The following is a 22,976-nucleotide window of genomic DNA, read 5'->3' as shown; positions in this document are numbered from 1 at the left end:
CTTAAGGAGGGGAGGGATAAAGGAAGGAGGTGTACCACTTACTTAACAGATATCCCAGTGGGGAAAAAAGTTCATTTTATTCAGATGAGGCACTTTCAATGTATTATTTGTGTGTGTGTGTGTATGGGGGGTAGTGGGCGAGGTGCAGGATAATAAATACTGTGAGGGTGGAGGAACACCCCCCTGAGCTGGCAGGAGGGCGTGGCAGCAATTTACAGAGCCTGGGTAGGACAGTCCAGGGACAAGGAGCTTCACAGCTGGCTTGGAGGCCGAGATGCCCCCATCAGCACAAGAAGCCAAAGAAATTGGAGGAGCGAGGAGGTGGGCCCACGAGCATGGGCATCTGGTTCCTGTGAGTGATCTTGATCTGGAAGGGAAGGAGCGACATTCAGAGGCAGGCCCTGGTGCCTTGGGGCTAGGGCAGCAGAGACTTGGGGGAAATCTGTCCAGGGTCCTAGAGAGGCCACAGTTGGAAGGCCAGGGGCTGAGAAATCAGGATTTAGGAGGAAGGCGCATGGAGAACTTGAGGTCTCAGAAGGAAGTGAAGAATCCATGGAAGGGAGATTTAGGACCCATAGAGCCCGGGGCTTCAGTTTCTGGCAGGCGGAGGCAATACTCACTGTACAAGGTGTCTGCATCCAGGGTTCTCCGTCAATTTGCATGGGGAGGGTTTTTGTGGTGCTGCGTAAGGTCAAGACAAATTGGTGGCGACCTCTTTGCCAGCTGAGTACCACAACTCTGTTCCCTGGTTGGCTTTGGGCCCCTCTGTTACCAAGGAAGATCTGGGACAGGCCCTCCCTGCCATTCCCATAACCTGTCTGCCTTCCTGGCCCCACTCCTTCCCTCAGAGCCCCCCAGCTGGAGTTTTTCTTACTGGAAGGTGATCTCAGAGCACTTGGCCAGCCGATGTCCAGCATTCTTGAGCTTGGTATAGATCTGGCCTATCTCAATTGCACCCTCCAGCCCCACTACTTCCAGCCGCTTGTCACTTAGGTCTGCGGGGTGGGAAGTAGGGAGATAGGTTTTGTAGAAGCAGTGTGCCACCAGAGCCATACCTTGCCCTTAGTGCCCCCCACCCACCCCCGACTCAGCTCCCAAGGCCGCTCCTCTTACCCGGCACGCAGGTCTTCAGGATGTCGGGGTCGGTGATGACTTTGGCAGTAGCACCCAAGGCCTGGTTGATCCCGTGGACGTCGCCGTGTGGCCTCTTGGTGTCACCCCAGAGATTGGAACCACCGTGTGTGCTTGGGATGTTCAGCACTGCGATGCCTTCTAGGGACAGGCTGCTCAGGTCCAGTGGTTTCCCACAGATCTGAGATGGGGGAGAGCACAGATCCTTGCCTCACGGCATCAAAACGGCCGTGCCCGTTCCCTCCACCAGGTAACACACAGGGAAGGCTAGGATGTGGAGGTTTGCAAGCGGTGGAGAGAATGAGGCACTGGTGTTTCTTGAGAACTTGGGAAATCAGGATTTGAGAACTGAGAGGTCAGAGTATAGGTTCAAGAATATGGGGGTTCCTGAGGGCGCCTGTGGAGGGCGAGATTATTAATGTGATACAAGAAGCTGAAAGGGATGTGGGGTTAGCTCTCAACACACCCACCTCAACGGTCAAAGATTCCTCCAGCTTTTTGCACGTTGAGAAGATGGATTCAGAAGTGGCAAATTCGAAGTACCATAGCTTGTTCTTCATTCTGTGTTGGCCCCAACGCCAGGCCCAGGAGGGACAGGACAAATTGTACAGTGCTGGCAGAGGTGGATTCAGTGACAGGGAAGGCCATCAACCCCCCAGCTGCTGTCCCAGTGGGAGCAGGGAAGCTCGGTCAAGGGGCTTCCTAGGAGTGTCACTGCCCATCGAAGCACGGAGTCACACTTGGCCAAAGCTGGTCCCTGCCACTGGGTGTGCCCACACTCTCCCTTCCCTCACCTGCTGTTGAACTTCTCAGGATACTTCTCTCGCATGATGTGGAATCGGTGAGCAATAGAGGCATCCTGGGGGGTCCAGGGCAAGTGAGATCAGAGGCTGCCTCCTTTCTCAGCACAGAGCCCTCTCTCTTTCACTCCCCAGTTTGGGAGTGATACACCCCGCCTTCTCTTCTTGCAGTTCACACCACTATCCCCCAGCTCCTCATTTCCGTGCATGGCTCCCTTACCCTCCCTTTTCTGCCCTCTGTGAGCTTTTCCCAGCTTGACCCCCACTCCCCCCGCTCCCTCCCCTGCCCATGCCCCACTCCACTGACCACACCGATGGAGAAGTAGTTATTGATGATTTGAAAGGGGACTGGGTCACTCTTTTCTTCAGTTTGCTGGGGTATCACCTCCACAGACCATCGATCCATATGTACCACCTTACTCGTCTCTAAATCCTTGAGGATCTTCCCCAGATTCTGTCCCTCATACCCTAAGGATGGGGGAGAAAACAGGTTAGCACTAAGCCCTGGGTCCCAGAGGAGGGACCTCCTCTAAGCTCCCAGCTCCACAAATTCTCAGGGATACTATGCTCTTGTGCTGCAGACCCTACCAGCCCGAAGCACAAAAGGGCAGGGTGCTCAGTCACGGCTTCCATGTACCAGTCTTAAGGTCAGACACTTACTGACCCTTTTCTCCACACGGTCACTGTCATGGAGGGTGAAAGTGTCCAATGTGTGTGCACAGCTAACAACAATGCCAAAGTTCATCTGGAAGAGTAAAGAAAATCGCCAGGAAAATGAAAAGTGCTGAAAAAGATGAGTGATGAATGGGAATGATGTCTTTCTCTGATGCTTTCTCTTCTCCCAGACAGAACACAGTATAAAGCAACAGTATCAGAACAGGCTGATACTGACACGGTGAACAGAATAAAAAGCTCAACAGTAAAGAACAGAGCGCCCCAGAAATAGACTCGAGTATATGTGGGAACTTAGTGTGTGATGACATTTCAAAGAAACGGAAAAGAAAGATTATTCAGTAAATGGTGCTGGATGTAGAAGTAACAACACCTGATACTAAAATAAATTCAAGATGGGTCAAACAATTTAAATGTAAGCAAAATTTGTACTAGCAGAAAACATGAGTGAATGTTTTATCATCTTTGAGTGGAAAAAGCCTTTCTAAAGCATAGTATAGCCTAGACGGGCGGGGGGAGGATGGCTACATGTGTGTGTACGGCTGAGCCCCTCTGCTGTCTGTCTGAAACTATCACAACATTGTTCATCAGCTGTATGCCATGAAATATATAAAATTTTTTATTTCGTACATATTTTTATAAAAATATAACTTTTATTTTATAAAATAAAAAATTTAAAAAAACATAGTACAAAACTTAGAGCCAAATAAGAAGACCAATAAATACAATCATATTAAAATTAAATTTAAAATTTCTGAAATCAAACAAAAGTAAAGCAAATATATTTGGAATTTTCAAAATTGCCATAAAATAAACAGAAATAGTCCTGACCAAAAGAAAAAAAGGCCCAAACATACAACTTCTGTATCATTAAATAAACACACACCTTTAAAAAAAGACAAACTGGGAAAAAGTACCTGTAGCACATATAACAGACTAACTTATCCAACATTTGAAAAGTACTTATAAAACACTATATTCAAAAAGTCAATAGAAAAATGGGCAAACAACTCAAGCCAATCACAGAAGGAAAAACATGCATGGCCAGTATGCCTATTACAGATGCTTAGTATTACTAACAACTAAAGAATTGTAAATTAAAACTGTAAAGTAGTTAACTTTTTGTTGCCTATCAGATTGACAAATTATGAAGAGGATGAGAAAACCAAGTGTTGACGGGATTATGAATAAACTGGCACTCTCATCTGCTGTTGGAGCATAAACTGGTATTTCATTTTTGGAAAACCATTTGGCAACTTTTATCGAAATGTTATCAAAACATATTCTCTGACACAGCAATTCCACATTTAGGAATTTCTCCTCCAGAAACACAAATGTACAGAGATGGAGGCACAAGGATTTTTGCTGAGGTACTCACTCTCTAAAACAGCAAAAAAAAAGAAAAACAAAAAACAATCTAAATATCCATTATGAGGGGAAAGCTATATAAATTATGCCAAATCCATGCCATGAAATAATGTGCAGCTATTATAATCTGAATCAAATCTTTAAGAAATAACTTGGAAAGTTCTCCAAGACATATTCAAAGAAAAAAGAAGTACCAGGGCAGTGTGCGATCCCATCTCTTTGTTTAAAGCTCTGTGTGTTTGTGTAACACACAGAGTGTGTGTAAACACACACACACACACAGTGCAAATAGGGAAGAGTGGTTATCCCTGGGGAGGAATGTGGGATTTGGTGAGGGGGTAGGGAAGTGGAAACTTTTATGTGAAGACTCACATATTTTACTTTTTAAAACCTTTCACAGTGAAAATGTACTGATGCAATATTTGTGTAATTTTTAAAAGATAAAATAACCAGTAAAATGTTTATACTCTTTGAGCCAGCGATTCCACTTTTAGAAATCTCTCCTAGAGAAATTCTCACAGCTGTGTACAGAGATAGATTGTAGCATGGTATGTGATTAAAAAATTGAATGCTACCCAGATGTCTATCAACATGAGACTAGTTACGAAGTTCCCTGGCGGTTCAGTGGTTAGGACTCGATACTTTTACTGCCAAGGCTCCAGTTCAGTCTCTGGTTGGGGAACTATAATCCTGCAAGCCTCATGGTATGGCCAAAAAAAAAAGGGGGGGGGGGCTACTTAAATAAATTATGGCATATTCACACAATGGAATGCTGCTCAGTAGTAAAAAAAAAAAGTGAGGCAAACCTGACCATATTGAAATATGATAAGATGAACCACTTTTTTAAAATATAAAAGAAAAACATCAATAAAATGATCTTATTGCTTAAATACATATTAGTATGTGTCTAGAGAGAAAAACATGGAAGAACAGACTCCAAAACTTCAGGGAGTAGATTCCAGGGAACTTCATTTTCTTGGCAAGTATATCTGAGATGTTTGATTTTTTTTTTTTGGCCACTCTGTGCCAGGACATGGAACTTCCCTAATGAGGGACTGAACCTGTACCTCTTGCAGTGGAAGACTAGGTAAGTCCTGAATTATCATTATTATTTTTTTTTTACCACGTGCATGTATTATTTTTGTAATCAGGAAAAGAAACGATTAAAAAAATATCTTCACTTCCTCACATTTCATCAATGGTTCAACCCATTATAATTTGCCTTTCTCAATACCACCCTGTGAAACTCTTCTGGTAAAGACTGCCAGTGATTCCTGCCAAAACCAACAGTATATCTTTAGTTCTCATTTTAATTCATGAAACTCCTCACTTAGCCTCTAAAATACCACCAAATTACAGAGGACCTGTTCTGTTTTTTCTTAGTCTCTGTGGTAAGCAAAACAGTGGCCCTTCAGGGACGTCCACAACCTAATCTACAAAATTGGTGAGTAAATGGCAAAAGAGACTTTGCAGACAAGATTAAACTAAGGACTTTAAGGTGAGGAGATCATCCTGGATTATCTGGCCGGGCCCTGTGTAATCACAGGGCTCATTATAAGTGAAAGAGGCTATAAGAGAGAAGTCATGGAAGGAGATAGGACAAGGAAGCAGAGCTTGGAATGATAACACTGCTGGTTGGAAGGTGGGCCATGAGCCAGAGAATGCAGGCAGCCTCTAGTAACTGGAAAAGGCAAGGCAAGGGATTCTCCCCTAGAGCCTCTAGAAAAAAATACAGCCCTGTATTATATTGGAGTAGCCAATTAAGAATGCTGTGATAGACTCAGCCATATACATACATGTATCCACTCTCCCCCAAACTCGCCTTCCATCCAGGCTACCACATAACAGCGAGCAGTCAGTTCCCTGTGCTATTCGCAAGGTCACTGTTGGTTATCCATTTTAAATACAGCAGTGTGTACATGCTGACTCTAAACTCCCTGTCTATCCCTTCCCCCAACTCTTCCCCCCGATTGCCGTAAGTTTGTTCTCTAAGTCTCTGAGCCTGTTTTCACCCCTGCCAAGATTTTAGCTCAGTGGAAATGATTTTGGATTTGTGCCCTCCAGAACTGTTAAGATAATAAATCTGTGTTGATTTAAGGCACCATGGTGATTTTTATGGCGGCAACAGGGCACTAATACAGACTCCTTTAATAATTCATCTTCTTCTGCTCAACCTTTAAATAGAATGTTTACCAGGACCTGGCTGTCCTTACCTACCTTCTCTTCTTATCTCTCTCCCTGGGTAACTCATCTCCTCTGAGGACATCAATTATCTCTTTGGAGCAGATGTCTCTCAAACACGTATCTTTAGCCCTGACCTCTCTCCCAAATTCCTAAAGTCAAGTTCTAACTACCCACCACACATCTCCATCCAGGGGCTCCACTGATAGCTAAACTCAATACACCCCAAACAGAATCTTTCTTCCTTAAACTGGTCTCCTTCTAAATTCCCTGTCTTAATAAATAGTACCCCCATCTGCTCAGTTCACAAACCTAGAGAATGTCTTAGACGTGTCTTCACCTCATCCTCCACCGCCTATTAGCTCCCAAGGCCTGTGGCTTCTACCTCATGACCCCACCGGTAACGCTGCCTTTGCTTCTGTGTTCTCTCCTCCTGACCGTGCGCTGTGCTCAGGGCCCGACTCTGCGCGGCCCCAAAGACTGCAGCTCCCCAGGCTCCTCTGTCCATGTCATTTTCCGGGCAAGAACTCTGGAGTGGGTTGTTGCTTCCTCCTCCAGGGGCTCTTCCCAACCCAAGGACCCAACCTGCATCTCCTGCATTGCAGGCACATTCTTTACCCACTGAGGAATCAACCAGACGACTGCAACTGAGGTATTGCTTCCTGCCTCCAACCCATCCTCCACAGAGCGCCCATCGCAGTATTCCTTTCATCAATCCCTCTTCGAATCTTAGGATTTTTTTCAATATCAACACAAATATTCATTAGTGCTGTATTCAAATAATTATTTTCATGGTTCAGATGGAATTAGCAGAAACTGCTATGAGAATCTCATTTGTAAAGCACAAAGTGAAAGGACATCCCTGGTGGTCCAGGGGCTAAGACTCTGAGCTCCCAAAGCCAGAGGCCCGGGTTCAATCCCTGGTCAGGCAACTAGATCCCGCGCCACAGCGAAGGGTTCGCATGCTGCAACCAAAGATCCTGCATGCCACAACTAAGATTGGGTGCAGCCAAATAAATAACTAATAAATAAAATAACTGTATGTTTCTTTAGAAAAAAAAGAGTGAAGATTCAAAGTTCATGATTTCAAAGAGTCGAATATTGCAATGAAACCAAAGTCAGGAATTTCCCTGGTGGTTCGATGGTTAAGAATCTGCTTTCCAAAAAAAAAAAAAAAAAAGAATCTGCGTTCCAATGCAGGGAACACAGGTTTGGGAAGATTCTTATGCCTCAGGGCAGTTAAGCCTGTGTGCCACAACTATTGAGCCGGCACCTAGAGCCCATGCTCCACAAGAGAAGCCTTGCAATGAGAAGCCTGTGGACCACAACTAGAGAGTGACCCCTGCTTGCTGCAACCAAAGAAAAGCCCAAGCAGCAACGAAGACCCAGAGCAGCCAGAAAAAGGAAAAAGGACTCAATGCAGCCAAATAAAATAAATAAATGTTTGGAAAAACAGTAACTGTAATGAAAAAAGAAACAAAGTCAGATGTTGAGAATTTAAGAATACCCCTCCAAAAATGGTCACATGTTTACATACAAGGTTCAAATTACTATATACAGAGATATTTCTACTTTCTGGAATAATATTTTATATGAAGAGTAATTTTGGACTTCCCTGGTGGCACAGTGGATAAGAATTCTCTTGCCAATTCAGGAGACACGGGTTTGAACCCTGGTCCAGAAAGATTCCCCATGCCGCAGAGCAGCTAAGTCCACGTACCACAACTACTGAGCCCGTGTGCTCCAACCACTGAGTCTGTGAGCCACAAGCGTTGAAGCCGGTGCGCCCAGGGCCTGGGCTCTGCAACCATGATGAAGAGTGGCCCTGCTCGCTGAGACCAGAGAAAGCCCTTGCAAAAGCAACGAAAACCATGCAGCCAGAAAAAAATTCTATTATATACGAAGTAATATTACATACTACTTTGAGAAGAAGGGGACGACAGAGGATGAGATGGTTGGATGGCATCACCGACTCGATGGACATGAGTCTGAGCAAACTTCGGAAGTTGGTGATGGACAGGGAAGCCTGGTGTGCTGCAGTCCATGGGGTCCCAAAGAGTCAGACACGACTGAGCGACTGAACTGAACTGATAGAAAGTAATATATATATCTCTATGTACCTATATATATATATATCTTTCATGAGTTCCTGAGTTCCAGAGTTCCCCATGGTTCCGGGATGGCACGTTCTAATGCCTCAGAGGCTAGAAAGGTAGAGTGTATGAGTAGCAGGGAGCTGAGAGGATTATGGTGAATTGAAGAATACATGACCCATTTTTAGATACAGCCAAGGTCAAAAAACTTTACAACTTCGCAAGGCAAACATGCTAGTGTGAAACAGTACGAAGCATGTCTGGGCTGCCAGCCTTCAGTCACGGCAGGATGAAGGTAGACAGTCCACAGCACTCACGTCCTCCGTCACCTGACCCTGCTTCGGTCAGGCCTCCTCTTCCCACAGCCCGCTGTGCACCAGTCACAACGGACGACTCACACTTTCCAAAGTGCACCACCACCTTGTCTGGCGGCTCTGCTGGTCTTACACAACTTGTTTCACCTAGAATACCTTTCTCTCTCCTGAGCAAGCTCCCATTCCATAATCTCCTGTGAGATCTCAAAGCTGGACTCTGAATCCAAGAGCCTCTCAACTCCAAGACAACTTCCTCATTCCAAGACAGTTTCAACCTTTCCCCACACTGACCTCTTTATCTATCAATACCATCCCTCAAACCTTCTCTTTGAAGGGATAAAAAAAACAGTAGAAATGGGAGAGCCTTTAAGGGAATGTTGCAATAGACTTGGGGAAAAAACTATGATGAATGAATGAATGATTCCTTTTTTTTTTCTTTTTTTGAGAGTGGAATGTAGTTTATTACACCGACGGGCCCAAGGCAGAGTCTCCTCTTAGCCAAGGACCCCGACCAGTTTTTGTGAAAACCTTACATACCCTAAGTGTACATGCTCAAACCCACCTCCCCAAATTCTTTTAAACTAGTCAGAACAAAGGAAAAGAAAGATACAATCAAAGTTAACCCATGATTCGTATGTCTTGAACCCATGATTCATATGCCTTAAGCCCACGTAGTTAACAGTGGACAATTATCAGTAGGTCTGTGGTCATACCCCAGTAAGCATAATAGAATTTAGGATTCTATTTGGTTACACAGATAATTAGGGTATTGAATGAATGATTTCTGATTATAGTTGACCTCTGAATACCATAGGGGTTAATCTGAATATAACATAGTCAGCCCTCCAAATCCACTGTTCCTCTGCATCTGTGGATACAACCAACCATGGACTGTGCAATCCTGTAACACTTACTACCAGAAGATATCCTCAGTAAGTGGATCAGCACAGCTCAAGATCATGCTGCTCAAGGGCCAACTGTAATTGGCTGAATAAACCCATGCGCCACAGCCAAGTTCCCCGCTAGCTCCATCACTCAGAATCTGGCTGAGCTCTTATACACAGCCCTTACATATAGCTCTTTCTTATTCCCACATTGTCTTCTCCACCCACATTTTCTTTGATTCTGAGCTCTAAGACCTGGGAGAAACAAAAGAGTATTTTCAAGTTGATAGGGAAGAGGACGGTCACCCTTGACTCTTCTAAGTTCAGACTATCACCCTTGGCCCTTCAGGCCCTTGGCTTCTTCCAGAGCCCTCTTCCTTTGAGACGATCTACTTTAGGACCCATCTATCTGTGCCTCTCTTCTCCACCAACACTTTTTCTTCACCAGATGCCTAAATGCTTATTTTAAATTAAAAAAAAAAAAGTTTTGGCTGCTCCGCATGGCATGCGGGATCTTAGTTTCCTAACCAGGGATTGAACCTGCACCCCCTGCAGTGGGAGCTTGGAGTCTGAACCACTGTGCCACCAGGGAAGGCCCCCAAATGCCTTCTTTATGTGCCTTCCCCTTCCTACCCAACTCCCGCACACCCCTGTGCTTAGCCGCTCAGTTGTGTCCGATTCCTTGTGACCCCGTGGACTGTAGCCCACCAGGCTCCTCTGGCCATGGGGATTCCCCAGGCAAGAATACCGGAGCGGGTTGCCAGACCCTCCTCCAGGGGATCTTCCCAACCCAGGGATGGACCCCAAGTCTCCCGCATGGCAGGTGGATTCTTTACTGTCTCAGCCACCAGGGAAGCCAACGATTACTGCAGTGGGCAGCCTATCCCTTCTCCGGGGGATTTTCCCAGGAACGGAACCAGGGTCTCCTGCGTTGCAGGCGGACACTTTACTAGCTGAACTACCAAACAGTTTCTAACCACTTACCTCCTCCCCACCTTAGGCAACGAGCCAGATCATTTCCAGTGCCCAGGGGCAACACGGCAACAGGAGGCACAAAAGGCAAGTTGGCTTTGTCTGGGGAGGCAGGTGGGAGACGGATGGAGAGAGTTAGCTCTGGAGGGCCGCTGCCCCTGAGCCCAGCCTGCAGCCTCTCCCTTCACTGACCAATGGACTCTAGAATCCAGCCTACTGTGCCATCCCCGCCGCACACCAAAATCCTGTAATCAGGAACATCTCTGAAGAATCTGAGTCTGAGACAAAAGGTGAAAGGGAAAATGAAGAAGGATATCAGGACCAAGGCTACCCAACTCTTGGGATAGGCAGAGTAAATACTTATTGTCTCTCATTCCTTATAATGCCCTTTCCCTTTGTCAAAAGACTTGTTTCTATTAAGGCTAGAGAAAAAGTACAACCTTATAGCCACTCCTCAGTGAAGAGAAACAGTTATCTCCTTCCGTTGAGATGCAGAGCAAAGGTGAGCCAGGGAATTCAGGGTCGGGGATACCCAGCACAAGCAGCATTGTGAAGTCTGGTTTTCTGGGCTCCCCTGGCCCTTCCCTCCCAACATGCACTCTTTCCTGCTCTCTTCCAACGTACACAGACAGGCAGACACACACAACCCTCTAATACAGCCCCCAGTCTATCCTCACCCTGGCTCAGGACCATCCTTTAGGAGGTTGAACACCTGTCGAGGGTTCAGCAGATACTGGAATTTCCAAAGCACCCTGTGTGGGGAAAAAGGAAAACTCATGGAGGGGACGGGCATTCTGTATGCCACTCTTTTTTGGCGTGGCGTGCAGAACCTTAGTTCCCCAACAGTTGATGGGATCCCTGCCCCTGCAGTGGACACTCAGAGTCTTAACCACTGGGCCTCCAAGGAAGTCCCTACACTCCCCACTCTGAATGTCCTTTAGGTATGTCCCCTCCATACACACAGATTCCCAACCTCTGCTGGTCTTCCCCCTTGATTTCACAAAGGCTATTCTATCTCTTCTCACCTCTCGCCTTGCTTCCCGCCACTCTTGGGGTTCACAAAGACCAGAAGTGGGTGGGTGTTAGAAACGGGATCAATCTGCATTGAGGGAAGAAAACAAGGATAAGGAAAGCAGGATTTTGTCAGTGAAGATGGACCCTGGAGACAGGGACAGAGGGCTGACTTCCCCCCAGGAGGCTTTCCCCTCCACTCCCAGGGAGCAGGCTCCAACACCCAGGTTTCCTCCCATGAAGTCCCCACCATGAAGCCCTCTCGGCCCTGTACCCGCAGAGCCTCAGAAGTGCTCAAACTTAAATCATCCACAGTCTTCTGGCTTATTTTGCTAGTTTTACGCTCCTGTCCAGAGGCCTAGGAAGGGAAGGAGGCAGAGGGAAGGAATACTGGATTGTGTGACTCCGTAAACAGATGAGAGTCTGACTTGAATCCTAGAAATATAGGCTCTCTGCTCTAAGCGACATTGTATGTGTGCGTGTTTAACATGGGGAAGCTCTCCAGCTCCCTTCCCAAGTGCTGCCCAAGAGTCTCACCAGGACGCTGGGGTAGATGGAAGACGGAGGCAGGATGTGATCTCGGAGCAGCCCACAGTCACACTCATGGCCCATGGCTGGAAGGCAGTCATCATGGATCTGAAAGACAAGGCAGGCATGGAGAGATGGTGAAGGGACCCCCACCACCTGTTACCTGGCAGTCTAGTACAACCAAGGCTGCTGGACGTGGGGGAGGCGGGGTGCGTGGTGGTGGGTGGCGGGCTGCCTGGGTGGGGTGGCAAGGGCCGCCCGCGAGGGGCCCAGAGCAGGGCCGGGGCGACGGCTCCCAGGCTGACCTCTAGGTGGCACCACACGCAATGCAGCCCAACCAGACTGTGGTAGATCCGGATCTTCTTCTGACAGCGGTCGCAGCGGCCGGATTCACAGCCTCCTCGCACCCACACGTGTGACTGCACCTTGGGGAGAAAGGCAGTCTCTTGTCTGGGAGGGTCTGAGGCAGGGACTCGGGGAAGGTCCGGGCGGCGACGGGCCAAGACCCGGGGCCAGGATCGGGTGGTGACTGAGCGGGCGCGGGGTCACTCACCCCAATGTCCTTCCGAGACTTGGCGTACGTGCTGACTTCACAGGGCAGGGCCTTCATGGCGCAGCGGTCGTGAACGACGTATTTACAGACTGCGCCAGAGGGAGAGAGGTCAGCCCCTCAGCTGCGGCCCCCAGCCCGTGTCCTCCTCACCTGGGGGCCAGGCAGCATCACCCACTGCCGCTGCCGTGAGGCTGTGGCACAGAATTAAAGTTTGGGGTGGACTTGGACTTGGACTCCCCTCCAAGACCTGGGCCTTTTGCTCACTCTTCCCCCTAAAAGAGCAACTGCTACCAAATGCTCACCCCCACTCCATTCGTGTGTCAGAAACTGAGCTGGATGATGTAAAAGGACGCCCAGATAAAACCACCAAAAATAACAGCTAATTTTTATTGCAGACTTAATAGTAGGTACATGAACTGAATGAAGTACTTTTCTGGCATCAACTTATTTAATGCTCATATTACCTCACTTTCAGTTGAAGAAACTAAGACTTAAAGATGTTATGGGCTAGACCTGGACACAACTTAAAATGTCCATCTATAAAGATGTGGTACGTATATACAATGGAATATCACTCAGTCATTAAAAACAATGAAATAACGCCATTTGCAGCACCATGGATGTAGAGAGCGTCACACTGAGTGAAATAAGTCAGACAGAGGAGAAATACTGTATGACATTCCTTATGTGTGGAATCTAAAAAGAAATGATACAAATGAACTTACAAAGCAGAAAGAAACTCACAGGCTGAAAACAGGAACTTACGGTTGCTGGGGGGAAGGGAGAGTTGGAGAGTTTGGGAAGGTCATGTACACACTGCTATATTCAAAGTGGATAACCAACAAGGACCCATTGTATGGCACAGGGAACTCTGCTCAGTGTCATGTGGCAGCCCGGATGGGAGGGGCTTGGGGGAAGGATGGATACACGTATGTCTCGCTGAGTCCCTCCGCTGTCCACCTGAATCTACCACAACATGGTTAATCGGCTGTATCCCAATACAAAATCAAAAGCTGAAAAAAACACATGCTATGTGGCTTTCCCAGGGCCACATACCCAGTCACTGGCAGAGCCCAGGACTCAGACCCAGGTCTCTCAGAGCTCAGAGCACCGTGCTCCCACAGACAGCCGGCTGCCCCTCTGCTCCCACACTCCGCGGCCCGTCACTCACGGTTGCAGCTCAGCCCCTGTTTGCCTAGACCGATGCTCGACTCGCAGAGGTTGCAATAGACTGGTCGCGGGAATCTCTTGGGTCTCCACATGTGCTGCCCGTTGTCCTTCAGGGTCTGGGAGGGTACAGCAGACACGGGGGATGTCTAAGCCCTTAGAGAGCCAACTCTGGCAAGTACAAGCCAAGACAACTGTTTTACCCATCTTCACAGATCTCCCCTACTCACCATCTCCAGGCCCAGCAGCACGAGCAGGGGCACAGTGGTGGCCCCGGCCCGCAGCCACTCAGCCAGGGAGACAGAGCCGCTGCCGTCATAGTCAATCTCTTTCATCATCTGTTGAAGAATCTGAGCAGAGAAGGCAGGGAGGCAGACTTTTGGGGTGAATAACCCCTCACTTCTACTGCCCCCTAGCACACTCAGCCTAGTCATCCTAGTCAAGGGCAACCAAGCTGCCTTGTCAGAAATGGGGGAGGACAAATCAAGGACTGACTAAGGAGGAGGTATAAGAAGGGACATGCAGGAAGAATTGCCTTACCGGCCTCAGCTCAGACACATCCCAATCCAGGTATTCCGCCATTCGCATCATCTGTATGATGATTCTGTCCACTTCCTGGGGGCCAAGAGGGTAAGAGCCACAGCCATATCCTGCCTCACTACCACTGTCCAAACTCTCCTCTAGAGACCAAGGCTCCACCCGCAGACCCCCACATCCTCAAGTGCCTCTGTCAAGTAAATGAGTGCCTATGTGTTTATGTTTGTAAGGGAGTCCCCAGATCATGTCTCCAGCATCCGCTTTTAGGGGTCAAGAGCGTGGGTTGTGGTTGTTTAGTTGCTAAGTCATGCCTGACTCTTTGCGACCCCATGGACTGGAGCCCACAAGGCTTCTCCATCCATGGAATTCTCTACGTAAGAATACTGGAGTGGGTTGCCATTTCCTTCTCCAGGAGATCTTCTTGACCCAGGGATCGGACTTGAGTCTCCTGCACTGGCAGGCAGATTCTTTACCGCTGAGCCATCAGGGAAGCCCCAAGAGCTTGGGACCTACTCCCAGATTTAGTCCTGGAAGACTCAGCTTCTCCCTCTAGCTTCCTCTTCTTCTCGAGGTCCTGGAAGAGCTGGGGCGGGAGGGCGCAGACAGACGGACACACACTCCCCTGCCCAGCACACAGGCCCCCAACTCACTGAGCTGTCCAGGATCCCGTTTCGGTCCGTGTCATATAGCTTGAAGGTGACTGTGGGGGGTTTTAGGGGCCCGGGTCAGTTTGTGAGGGAGATCCAAAGAATTCATAACCGAATACAGGGGAAACAAAGAGATAGGAGAGACTGGATGAAGAACCCAAGACTTGGGGCTGGGACTGAGACGGGGACAAAAAGTGAGGGGAAACAGTACACACCTCCCAAATCCCAAGAACATCCTAGGTCACCCGCATGAAAATATACAAGACATGGGAACTAGGGTGACTCTGGTGGATGGAGTTAAGTGTGAGGAGTCTGGGGAAACAAAGGAAATGGGGCCCATTCTCTGACCCCACCTTTGTCTGGCTAGGGAATACCCTCTTTCCCTTCACCTTTCCCCCCCTCTCCCAGTCCAGAATGGCAACTCACACTCTAGCTTGTCTTCCGGCCGGCCACCCTCCAGAAGAGAAAAGTAGCAGGAGACATCACTGAGACACACCACATCTGGTCACAAAAAATGCAGCAGACCTGAGGCTGGGGCTCCCTCCATCTGGCTCTTCTCCCTTCCTTTGTTTGTTCCAACTCTCTGCTTTCACCTTTCTCCCTCTGGCTCCTAGACCAGCCTGGCTACACTCTACCTCTCCCTCCCACCACCTTGCCCCCAAGATGTGACTCAATTCAACTCTCACTCCCAAAACTCCCAGGTAATTTGATTTTTCTTCTGGGCTGGAAGCCCAGCCCAGTCAGTCCCACCTACATGTGACCATACCTTCTCTTACAGTGTCTTCTATGTAGTAGCCAGTCTGGAAGGACTGAAACAGTGCCTGGCTTAGGTGATCTGGAACATTATCCACTTCCAGGTAGATTTTCAGGAATTGCTGGAACCCCTCGTATCCAATGGCCTATGATGACAGCAAGCATTACCCCAGGGAGATCTACGGGATGGGAGCTGGGGACTGCTTTGGGAGTGGTGGGGACATGACAATAAATGCAGAGTTGAGAAGCATCCAAGGCAGGAGTGTGCTTTATTGGGCTAAATCTTGAGTTCACGGAATCTCTTGTTTTGTCCTAAAGCAGCAGCTGCAGTAACCATGGGTGCTGGCAGAATCTGGAGAGAGGATAGCAAGGGTTCGGCCAGAATAATCCTTGGAAGTTGGGCATCCCAATCGAGTAGCAAAAACAAGGTGGGAGGAGTTGGTGAAGGAGATGATTTCCCAATGGCCACTTACATCTCCTTGGAGATATTCAGCCATTTCACCATCCTCAAAGAGCTTCAGGACATCACTGACCTTTTTGGTGGAGTCTAGGGAGTGAAGAGAGGGAAGATAGCGTTATTCTGGTTCAGATTTCCCTACCCTCTGCCAGTCACCCTCCAGACATCCAACAGGAAAGGAGATTCCAGTGAGATGAAAAAGAAATTTCAAGAACAAAAGAGAAATACAGAGAGAAAAACCTTTCAGATCCTCCAAAGTGGTTGCCCTCGTTACTTCTCTTCTCTGAGATTTGAAGCAGGCAGTTAAGATTCAGAGAAGGTGGGTAGAAAGCTAAGACCCCAGGTGTCTCCCCATTTGCCTCCCCGCCTTCTCCCAGTCAGGCATATCTCAAGAGCATCCAGTCTCAAGGCCACTAGGGAAAAGAGGGGGAGCTGGGGGGAGCGAGGAGGAGGAGGGACTGTCTAAGGGTAAGGGCTCCAGGACTGAATGCCTGAAAGACTCACACTCCATGTATTTCTGCAGCTGGGCAAAATCACTGGGGCTTATTAGGCCCCTCTCCTTGGCCATCTTTCTTTTTTTAAGGATGAACACAAAGGCAGCTTGGTTGTGGTACTTGCGGGGCTTAGAACTTTGCTTCCAAGGGTAGTTCTGGAAGAAGAGGACAAGAGCATGCGGCAGGACTGACCAACTCTCTGCGCCTCTCCGCTTCCGTCTGGTGCATTCATTCTCCACTCCTGCCTCCGCTCCTGTTCCTGCTCTGAGTGCCTCCCCAGGGCCTCCCTTGCCCTCCGTTCCTCTCCTGTGTCTCCACCTCCCGGACACTGTTCTGTGTGTGTTTCTCTGACTCATCCTTGCCTCCATCGCCAGCGTTTCTGGCTCCTTCTCCAGCTCTCTGATTTCTCCCCTAGTCTGTCTTGATTCACCTCTTGACCACCCTCACTCCCCCGCCCCCGCCCCGCTCGCCCAGGCTAGTGTCCCTGTGGGGGTGTCCTTCAGCCGCTTTTCTACCTTTTCTCCCTCCACCCCCAGTCTCCGCAATCTCAGTTCCCCGGCCCTGAGCTCAGGATGGATCCCGCAGTCCCGGCCCTGCGGTGGTTCTCACTGAGATGGCCGCACGCCTCCCGGGCCACGACCCCATCTTGCTCCGCCTCCAGCCCTGGTCCCCGGCCCCGCTCGGCCACCACTCCCAGAGCCACCCACGCCCCGCAACGACCTCTAGCGCTTCTGACGCGCGCGACACAGAACCAGCTCTCGCCGGGCCCCCAACCCCAGCCCCGCCTGTCTGCCTGCGTCCTGCGGAGCTCCACTGGGGAAGGGCGGGCCCCAGGCAGGAGACAAGTGGGAGGAGGTAGGGGAAGAAGGCGCTGAGCATCAGCTGCAGGACGGCTGTGCTGAGTGAGGGAGCTTTCTTTCCACCCTGCTAGGTAGGCAGTGTTTAGGGAGCCCCAGCATTCAGCTGTGGGCCTCAGGAACCAAGGAGGAGCCATCAACATGTGGATCATGTTGACCACTGCTGACCCAGGGGCCAAGCTGCAGGGGGCAACTTGCCTTGAAAATTCAATAACAGTAGTAACAATAATAAATTACATTAGCATAGTACAGCACCTCTTTGGAGTCAGACAGCACTGGGGTTAGTCATATGGGGATTCCATTCTCAGCTCTGATACCATCGTGTGACTTGGGCAAGTTATATCTATAAAATGGGGAGAATGATGTCTATCTTTCCTAGTTGCGAGGATTAAGTCAAATAATGTATGAGAAAAGAAAAGAAAAAAAGAATGTATGAAAAGTACCTAGTATAACCTGGCATATATAGAAGGTCTACAAGGAATGGTAGTTATTATTGTATTAAGAAGTAAAATCAAACTCTATAAGAAATCATTGGTATAGCCATTCTATAGATGAAAAAAACTGGAGCTCAAAGAGGTTGGGACTTCCCATGGCAGGTGACAAGTGGAGGCCCCAAGGCTCCGACCCAAGAACTGTGTGCGTGCGTCCCCCCTTGCCCCCCACTTCTCCCCACACACACCCCCGCCTCACACACTGCTCTCTGGTCTCACTGCCCTCCTTTCTGTTCCTCAAGCACACGAAGTTCTTCCCTGCTCAGGGCCATGAGACTTACTGTTCTGTCTGCCTGGAACACCCTTCCCTGCTCTTGGCAGAGATGACTTCTTGCCTAAGCTGAAATGTCAGCTCCTCCGAGACCTTTCCAGATCATTCTGTCCTAAGGTAGGCCCCCTCCTTTACACAGCACCTTCCCTTGTTCCCTTCACAGAACTTACCACAACTGGACATTATCTTGCCAATGTATTTGCTTCTTTGTTTACTGTTTATCATGTCCTACCAGAATGTAAGTTTCACAGGGCAGGAGCTTATCAGACTTGTCCTCAGCACCTAATGCCCATGGTGTTTTAAGTGTTCCGTAACAGTTGTACAGATGGGTCTATCGAGTTAGGGAGTCATATTTGGGGACTATTAATCCAAAGATGATAAATGGGATGCTAGAGTATCCATCTGGACAGTGAGGGGAACATGAGAAAGCGTGGAGCACATGTGGTGCTGGTGGTCGTGTCTGATTCTGCAACCCTATGAACTGTAGCCCTCCAGGCTCCGCTGTCCATGGGATCTCCCAGGCAAAAATACTGGAGTGGGTTGCCATTTCCTCCTCCAGGGGATCTTCCCAATCCAGGGATCAAACCCAGGTCTCCTGCATTGCAAGCGGATTCTTTACCACTGGGCAACTGGGAAGCCTGGAGCACATATAGTAGGTGCTAAATAATTATTTGTTAAATGGTGAATGATGCTTAAAAGCCACTTACTGTGGTACTCAACCCAAGGCCCTAACCTTCTGTCTCACTTCTGCCCACTTAGTTAGGGTTGTTGGGGCAGGCTTAAGGAGGCGGTTAGGGCCCACTAAAATTTTCTTTTCTGATGATGGAAGAACCTTCTCTGCAGCCTCTGCCTCTGGGACATCTCTGCCACCTATCTCCACATACAGCATTCCTATTCTGGACACTCTCTGGGAACACTTAGAAGCAGGTACTGAGGCACTAATATTCTGAAGAAAGGACTCCACCCATCTGGTCCTTTCAATGACTATAATCTAACTTCTCCTGCCAACAGATCTGATGAATACATAATTGTCTTATGGTTAATGGGGCCTGTATGGCTTAATTAGCCTCTGATTACCCCTGGGGATTCTTAGATGGCTCCAAGGTTCTAGGAAATGGAATCTGAGAGAGAAAATGACTGAGTGAGCAAGCAAGGGGCAAACAGGAAAGGCACAATACTCCTCTCTTGCCTGTCTTTTCAAACCCTCCAGGTCTTAAATGTAGTATATAGTAGAAGTTAAGAGAATGGATTTTTGAATTAGATAGACATGGATTAGAATTCTGGCTCTTGAATGAGTTATTTCATCTCCCTGAACCTGTTTTCTTATCCGTAAAATGGTTACCTGGAGAAATCAGTCACCACGTGGAGATTACATAAGGTAAAACATGCAATATACTTAGCAAACTGCATGGCACAGAGAAAGAACTCAATAAACACTAGCTTGTTGTTATTATACAAGGGTAGTACCTAGAGAAACATATTTGAAGATTAGGAAAAATGATGCCTTGGACCCAGGATGGCATAAATTCCAAGGGACCCCCGGTGGCAGTGAAGCCCGGGTGTACCGCTTCCCACTTGTCCATGTCTCAGGCACAGACGTGTAATATCAAGATCCTGCACTTTGCTCTGGGAGGGTGAGGAGGTGGCTATAGAAACTAGATGATCAGGGTCCAACGACATCTCTGGGCTGAGACCTTGGACATAAAGCCTCCTGGGATTTTTTTCAGGTGTCCAGGGCCTTAAAAATCTGAAACAAGTCCAGTTTTGTCCTGCTCCATCCCAACCCTGAAGCTATAACCTGGGCTAGTCCAGGCGAATGCTAGGGCTGGGAGGGTGGGGTCTGCTGCCCGCCTGCCAGCTATTTGTGACTCACCCTTCCCTTCCCTTCTCTGGTTTCCCTGCCTGCCCCTACTAACTTGGGGTGAGAAAGTAAGAAGTTAATATGGAGGCAGAGAATCCTAGAACATCCTCTGAGCGGGGAGGCACCAACTCTCTTATCTTACAGAGGAGAAAACTGCGGCCCAGAGAGAGAACACTCTCTCAAGGTCACACCCAGACTCTTGACATTCCGTCCTTAGTCCATTCCATTAAATCTTAGTGTCTCTGGTCTTCTTCTAGATCTTATTTTAAACATTAAGTATCAGAATTGCTGGTAACGGAGAGATAAATATGATTTCCAAAGCCTGTGCTAACACTTAAAGTTTCTTTTTCACTTCAACACTCACGGCTCACATTCCAAGTCATGTAGGTTTACCACTACCCAAGAAGCAGCTATGTCCCCAGAATACTCAGGAAGGAACCCCCAGGGGCAGGCACCCCTCTGTGACCTCCCAGAACAGATGACCTGAACTTCTGAATCCCTTAGCCATTCCAGGGCTTGCATCCTCCTCCTCTTAGTGAGGATTGAGGGAGGGTCGCTTCTTTCCTGCCCATCCTTGCTATCAGTGGCCCCTGAGAGGGAATCATTTGGCTTGAAGCCTTAAAATTTGTTAAGCTTCCACAAACGTCGCAGACGGTAGTGTTGTCTGATTAATGGGGTGCTATTTCTGTGGGGCGGGGGGAGTGTCGCTGTGTAGTACAGGAGGAAGTTACAATGTTGGCATGGTTGGGGGATGTGGGTTCATGTGGTTAGGAGGTTGGGAAGATGCCCGGTAATATTTGCATGCCTTCCTCCGTAAACCTCATTTTCCCAATTTAAAGGTGAAAAGTGGGATTCAGACCCAGGTAGTTTCAGAAACTTCCCGCTGACAGGTGTAGAAAGGAGAGGGGTGGGGAGTTGGGCACCAGGAGGCCAAACAAGTACCCTTCTCCACCCGTGCAGCGCTGCGGAGGTTCCAAAGCGGACTTTCCTCCGACTCGGGTCCCTAGGAGCCAGCTTCAGCATCCGTCCGAGTGATCAGGGACCGGAGAGATGGAAGGGAAGGCATGGGGAAAACGCTGCCTATGGGGTTCTGGGCCAACCCTCATGCTGCCCCCGGCTCCTGGCGCAAACCTTTCTAGCTACCCATTCCAGCTGTCACGCTTCCTCCTTCTCGGCCCAGCAGCCCTACCCCAGCCCGTGGGGCGTCCCCTCCCGCGGCCTCCGCCCCGAGCCGCTCGAGTGCGGGAGGGTGGGAGGCGGCGCGGGGCTCGCGGGGTCTCTACCTTGCATGCGGAGGGCGCGCGGTCGGAGCTGGAGCGCCGGCGCGGGAGCAGGAGCTCGAGCGGGGCTGGAGGGGACGGGCCAGGCAGGCGCGGCCGCCGCGGGGCCGCCCCGCTCCTGACGACACAGCTGCCCGCCCCCCACCCCGGCCGGCCGGCCCGCCCGCCAGCCGGCGCCCGGCGCCCCCAGCTCGGGGAACTTCTAGTTCACCAGACCCGCCTTCCTCCTCCCCCGATCCCCAGATCTCCAGGGCTCTGGTCTGTGCCACTATCTCCACATTCCAACGCTGCTCATCTTCCCGCCCCGGCAACAGTTCTGTCTGTCCAGTAACTTACACCCTCTCCCCGAACCCCAACCCAGGGAGGCGAAGGTAGGTGGGAAGGGGAGGGGGAGTCCGCTGATAAGACAGCGTGGCAGTGGCCCACCCAGCCACCTCTCACCCTCTCCTAAATGCTGCCATCAGGGGACCTCCCTTCCCAAGTCCTTTCTGTCCACCATGGATTGAATTTATACTCAGGAGATGCCTCAGCAGCAAGGCCAGAGTGCCAAACTGCACATCCTCTGACCAAACACTTCCCTGCCACCGCGGGCTCCACACTGCTTGACACCGTTTGAGATAACCTGCCCACCTTTGCCTCTAGTTTTCTCGCCTCTGTTAAACCCAAACCCCAGCTGTCTCAGATTTGTTTTCCCCAGGCTAAGAACAACTCCTCTCAAGACTCAGATTCCTTCCTTAATTCTGGGGTCAAGGTTCAGGTGCAAAGAGCATTTTCCTGTGTCCACCCTTTCTTGGTGCCCTAACCCTCTCACTTTACCTGCTGGCCTTGGCAGGTGGTGTGAGGCCCTGGTCAAAAGTCGGGGTGAAAGGAGATCTTTTCAGCTTCTCCTGTCTGGAATCTGCTCCGAGTTAAGGTTCTTGGGGCAGCATGGATGGTGGTGAGGCTGGTAGAGCAGGGGAGAAAGACAGAGGCCTAGGGACTCTCTGGTAGGAACTGAGGACCCAGGCATCCAGCTCCCTGGCCCCGCCCCAACCCCCGTCTAACCCCCTCCTACCCTTCATTGAAATAGGACACAGGAACAAAGGCTTGAGTTCCTGGAATCTTCCCTTTTACACCTGGTAGTAGAGGGTGGGGAGGGGGGAGCTCTGATTGGAAGGGTGTATTTGGGTGTTGTGTGTGTGTTGCGCGTGTAAGTACACATATACACACGTGTAATATACACATATTTTTGGTGGGGGTTGGAAAGGAGAAGGAATGAATACATGAGGCCCTCTAGTGGAAACAGGGATCTAAGCAGCTCTTGACTTTTGAGACTTGGAAAAGAACCCTCCATTTTTGTCAGAAATATAGCTGCTGAGTAATAGGGTTTGGAGTATTATTGTTGCATCTGAACTGGAGATCTGAGGTAGGGAGTGGAGACGGCCTGTCTCTCTGCTCCTGTCTCCCCTCTGACCTTAAAAAGACAAGAACCTTGCCACTCCCTATCCTTCGTCTCCCCTTCCTACATGATCTCCTTAGTCATGGAATCATAAGCACTTTTGAAGGATTATTATACATCAGGTCCGGTACTTTGTTTTGCAGGACAGCCAAAGACATCGATAGCCCAGCTTAGGGACTGCCCCAAAGAGCATGGGTATGTGTGTCAGCCATCCTG

At 49.2% G+C, this 22,976-nt stretch overlaps 1 protein-coding gene across 6 annotated transcripts; it reads right to left on the bottom strand.

Annotated features, from left to right (window-relative positions):
• Positions 1-46: 46 nt before the first annotated feature.
• Positions 47-22,298, bottom strand: DGKA (diacylglycerol kinase alpha). 6 transcript variants are annotated; one of them, XM_043446613.1, is made up of 24 exons: positions 22,139-22,298; positions 16,573-16,717; positions 16,085-16,158; positions 15,625-15,757; positions 15,285-15,359; positions 14,862-14,911; positions 14,215-14,289; positions 13,905-14,024; positions 13,679-13,793; positions 12,508-12,596; positions 12,260-12,379; positions 11,964-12,062; positions 11,701-11,784; positions 11,441-11,514; positions 11,093-11,167; positions 10,608-10,693; positions 10,428-10,517; positions 2,239-2,399; positions 1,926-1,990; positions 1,602-1,692; positions 1,114-1,312; positions 875-995; positions 621-681; positions 47-367 (listed from the first exon to the last, which is right to left on the bottom strand). In XM_043446613.1, the coding sequence occupies exons 2-24, from the start codon at positions 16,634-16,636 to the stop codon at positions 284-286; spliced, it is 2,205 nt and encodes a 734-aa protein (XP_043302548.1). In that variant the 5' UTR covers positions 16,637-16,717; positions 22,139-22,298; the 3' UTR covers positions 47-283. The 6 variants fall into 6 exon arrangements, with proteins under 6 accessions (XP_043302548.1, XP_043302547.1, XP_043302546.1 ...); XM_043446612.1 differs by lacking the exon at positions 22,139-22,298 and adding an exon at positions 21,326-21,477; XM_043446611.1 differs by lacking the exon at positions 22,139-22,298 and adding an exon at positions 17,172-17,347.
• Positions 22,299-22,976: the final 678 nt, after the last annotated feature.

The sequence above is a fragment of the Cervus canadensis genome, chromosome 25, assembly GCF_019320065.1.
Source record: "Cervus canadensis isolate Bull #8, Minnesota chromosome 25, ASM1932006v1, whole genome shotgun sequence".
Classification (NCBI taxonomy): Eukaryota; Metazoa; Chordata; class Mammalia; order Artiodactyla; family Cervidae; genus Cervus; species Cervus canadensis.
Note: the sequence above shows the minus strand (reverse complement) of the source record. Positions and strands in the feature narration are given on the sequence as shown.